This window comes from Propithecus coquereli, unplaced genomic scaffold (genome assembly GCF_000956105.1).
Source record: "Propithecus coquereli isolate 6110/MARCELLA unplaced genomic scaffold, Pcoq_1.0 Scaffold184, whole genome shotgun sequence".
NCBI classification, from domain to species: domain Eukaryota; kingdom Metazoa; phylum Chordata; class Mammalia; order Primates; family Indriidae; genus Propithecus; species Propithecus coquereli.
The window spans coordinates 1,406,548-1,410,043 of NW_012143190.1; the positions used below are offsets into that span (position 1 = coordinate 1,406,548).

The 3,496-nt window shown below is 40.0% G+C and overlaps 1 protein-coding gene across 1 annotated transcript in view; it reads right to left on the reverse strand.

The window, feature by feature from the left end:
• Positions 1 to 2,905: 2,905 nt before the first annotated feature.
• TM2D3 (TM2 domain containing 3) overlaps positions 2,906 to 3,496 on the reverse strand; it is a 7,729-nt gene continuing 7,138 nt past the window's right edge. Inside the window, exon 5 of the mRNA XM_012642695.1 lies at positions 2,906 to 3,256. Within this exon, the coding sequence (XP_012498149.1) occupies positions 3,091 to 3,256 (166 nt within the window). The 3' untranslated portion in view covers positions 2,906 to 3,090. The remainder of the gene's footprint in view (positions 3,257 to 3,496) is intronic.

The window sequence follows — 3,496 nt, forward strand, 5'->3', positions numbered from 1 at the left end:
TAAAAAAAAAAAAAAAAGTGCTTTCATCAGTTATAGCATGGACAGAGGAGAAGCTTAAGAACACGAATGAAGGAATCTGCCTTCATTTTTAAGCTCTCTTGATGTTGTATTTGAAAAGCTGCATCAGATACAGCTCATTTTCTACTCATTGCTTACACGCTGAATTAAAATCATTTGCATATTCCTTAGCTGATGAGGTGCTGAAAATAAATGCAATTTTGGCATAAGGTATTAAAAAAAACATACAGGGGAACTAAGTTGTGTGGCATAGAGGAGATATTTTCACATTTTTAAATCTTGAAGCATAAGATCTTTTTAAAAATCTCTTTTTATAAGCACTATAAACCAGAGTTGTTCCTCAGCAATGTGCAGAAATCAGATTACCATGGTGCTACAGGCAAATATTTACTCGAAGCCAATTTCTGTATATTAGCTTCCTGCAGCCACCTTAACTGCCGGTCCCTGTAATTCTACAAAATCCCCCAAAACCTTCAAGACACCCATGGCATTAGCTCTGCAAATACATGACAGCCTTTGTGTGCAAGACATTGTGCTAAGGACAAAGTGGGTGACAGAAATAAATAACATGGCACCTTCCCATGAGGAATTACTGGGGCAAAGGGAGGAGTGCTGACAAAGCAAGGTACAGATGCTTAGGATGAAATCATGACATAGGGTGTGCTGCAGCGATAAATTCTGAGTATCTAGAGAACCATCAGTAGAGGATGGTTGACTGATATGGCGGCCAACCTATGTAAACAGGTTCCCTATCTAAAGCCCCCTAGGCGGATCTCACAGCACACATGCTGTGGAGTGTTTATGCCCCACTAAAGTCATGTTAAAATCCATACCCTGACAGTGAAGGTATTAGGAGTCGGGGCCTTTGGGAGGTGATCAGGTCATTAGGGTGGAGCCCTCATGAATGGGATTAGTGCCCATAAAAAGACCCCAGAGTCCCCCGTGCTTCCACCATGTGAGGACACTGCAAAAGTGGACCCTTACCAGATGCCAAATCTGCCGGCACCTTGATCTTGGACTTCCCAGCCTCTACAACTATGAGAAATAATTTTCTCTTGTTTCTAAGCCACCCAGTTTATGGTATTTTGTTATAGCAGCCCAAACAGAATCAGACCACACAGGAATAGAACCTCAATGTCAGACCCAAACATGGCATTTTGCTGCCAGCTGAGGCCCCTGGGATTTGCCACAAGAGATCACACCCACCCCCCCGGAGCCCTTTTAAAGTGTAGTTTTACTTTGCAGTTTCTTTTAGGGGCCATGTGTGAGTTCATCATTCATAAATTTGTCTAAATTGTATTTGAAAAATCTCTTCATATCTCCTGCCAGTTCTGTCTCAGGCCATCAGCTCCATATATCCTTGCTATGAAGCATCCCCGAATGCTTCGCATCCTTTAGATGCCAACGGCTGTCTCCTGTGGAAATGTTAGGATTTGGCAACAAGTTCATTCAGGCCTCCTTTCATGGATTGTGAATCTTTGAGGTTTGCCCTTTCAAATACTGCAGCTTCATTATTTAACTCAGGCCCCAAAGCCATAGACGGCCACTCATCAAGGAAGCCACAGATTTCCTCCATGAGCAGCGTGAACTTCCCACTAACTTCCCACTGATCCGTGGCTCCACCTCGTGTGGTTGCTTCACAGAGAAATGTTAGAAATTTCCTTTTACATAGAGCTAATAAGAAGATGCAGGAAATTTTTATTGTAGTTAGCAAAGGGCTGCTTCTTGCAGGAGCAGGTCCTCTAAAAGGAAATACCTGCACAACCAACTCTCATGAATACTAAAAAGTGTGTGTTTGTCTTCAAAAAGGTCCACATGAACTGGGCTACTCCCATCCTGAAGCACTGCCCATGCTCTGTGACTCGTTCCTAAGGAAAAACTGAAGATTGGCTGTTTTTTGGAAACAGAATGGGAAAGCAAATGTGACAGGGAGGCACCACCTAGTGACCAGAGCTGGAACTGTTACTCGGCTACACCGCAACACTGAGAAAGGTCCATCCTTGTGCTTCAAAAGCAGCCCATTCTTAAATGGCCAGTTATCACCACAGTGATTTAATTCACCTTTCAGGTAAACTGTAATTAATAAATAATCTGATGAAGAAAATATGGCTCATCCTATGAGATTTATGGAGATATTCCCAAAAGATATTTTATACCCTTTGAGATCTAATATGCTGGTTAACTAACATGTGGTGTTTAAAAGGTGGTAACTCAGATACCCAAATATGAAAGGAAAAATACTAAGAATTTTTAAATGTTTCAAAAGCAACCTTGAGGAAAATTCTTTTTGATTGTTTTTCCTTGCAATAAAGGGTCTATAATAGATCTATAAAGATTCAAAAATAATTTATACACTATCACTGTGTCAATAACTGTATCTGTTGGAATGGAGTAATATCCTAAAAAAACCCATGTTATTTAATAACAAAGGTAAGTTGTTATGATTATTCAAGATTATATTTTACAGAGAAACAGCAAACAGGTCTACAATATTTCTTGAAGTAACTTGTACTTTTATTGATTTTTTAGTACTCTTGCAACCTTTTATATTACTAAGAAAATTCAAACCACAACAACGAGACACACAAGTTCTGTAGTTTAAGCATTCACATACACAGGCCAGACTACACACAGATTATATTGCAAAACGTACAATGACTGAAGTTTAGGTAGGTAACTTTAATTAGCCAACAAGAAAAACAGTTTCCACTTCCTGCAGTCAGAGCTGAAAGGCTTTCAAGGCAGATTACATTCAGGCTGGAGACAAGAGTGATACAGTTTGACATAAGCAACACAAAACTAAAGTCATGGGAATGAAATGGATTCTCGATCACTGCAGAATTCATTCTCCTGGTTTAAGTAAATTTTTTCACAGAAAAAAATATATTTCAGGCAAATAAAAACAAATTCCAGATTAGCATGGTTCAGTGTTTCATTTCTTTATTTACCTTCATCAAGGCAAGCAAAGTACAGATGCTGTACATTAAAAACATACAAATATACCACTCTCACGACACCAATTCCTACAAGCAAAGGACTAAGCACTGCTCCTTTCTGAAGCACATACCACAGCTAAATGTACAAAGAACCATCTGCTGGTCCAACGTAGCCAACTCCGATTAGCAGGACGTCTATTAGTGTCCATATTCCCAGGCCACCAAAACTGAAGAGCTTGCCGAGACCTTCTCGCCACTGGCCCAGGTAGAAACGGTCTGCTCCAAACCCACCGAGGGTGATGCTGCAACAGCAACCAGACTGGCTTCCATAAGACGGTCTCCACCCCAGCTGCAGCCAGTTGTGGTTTAATAACTGCACTAAGTCGTATTTGTGAAAGGGCCTCAAATTTATTATAACCCTTATCTGTGACATAAACGACTATTTCACAAATTTACAACACCAAATAATCATGGGCAAGACTGTTTAAATGTCAAAAGTTAACAATTTTTAGTTGTACTAAAATCTAATGTATTCTCTTTTT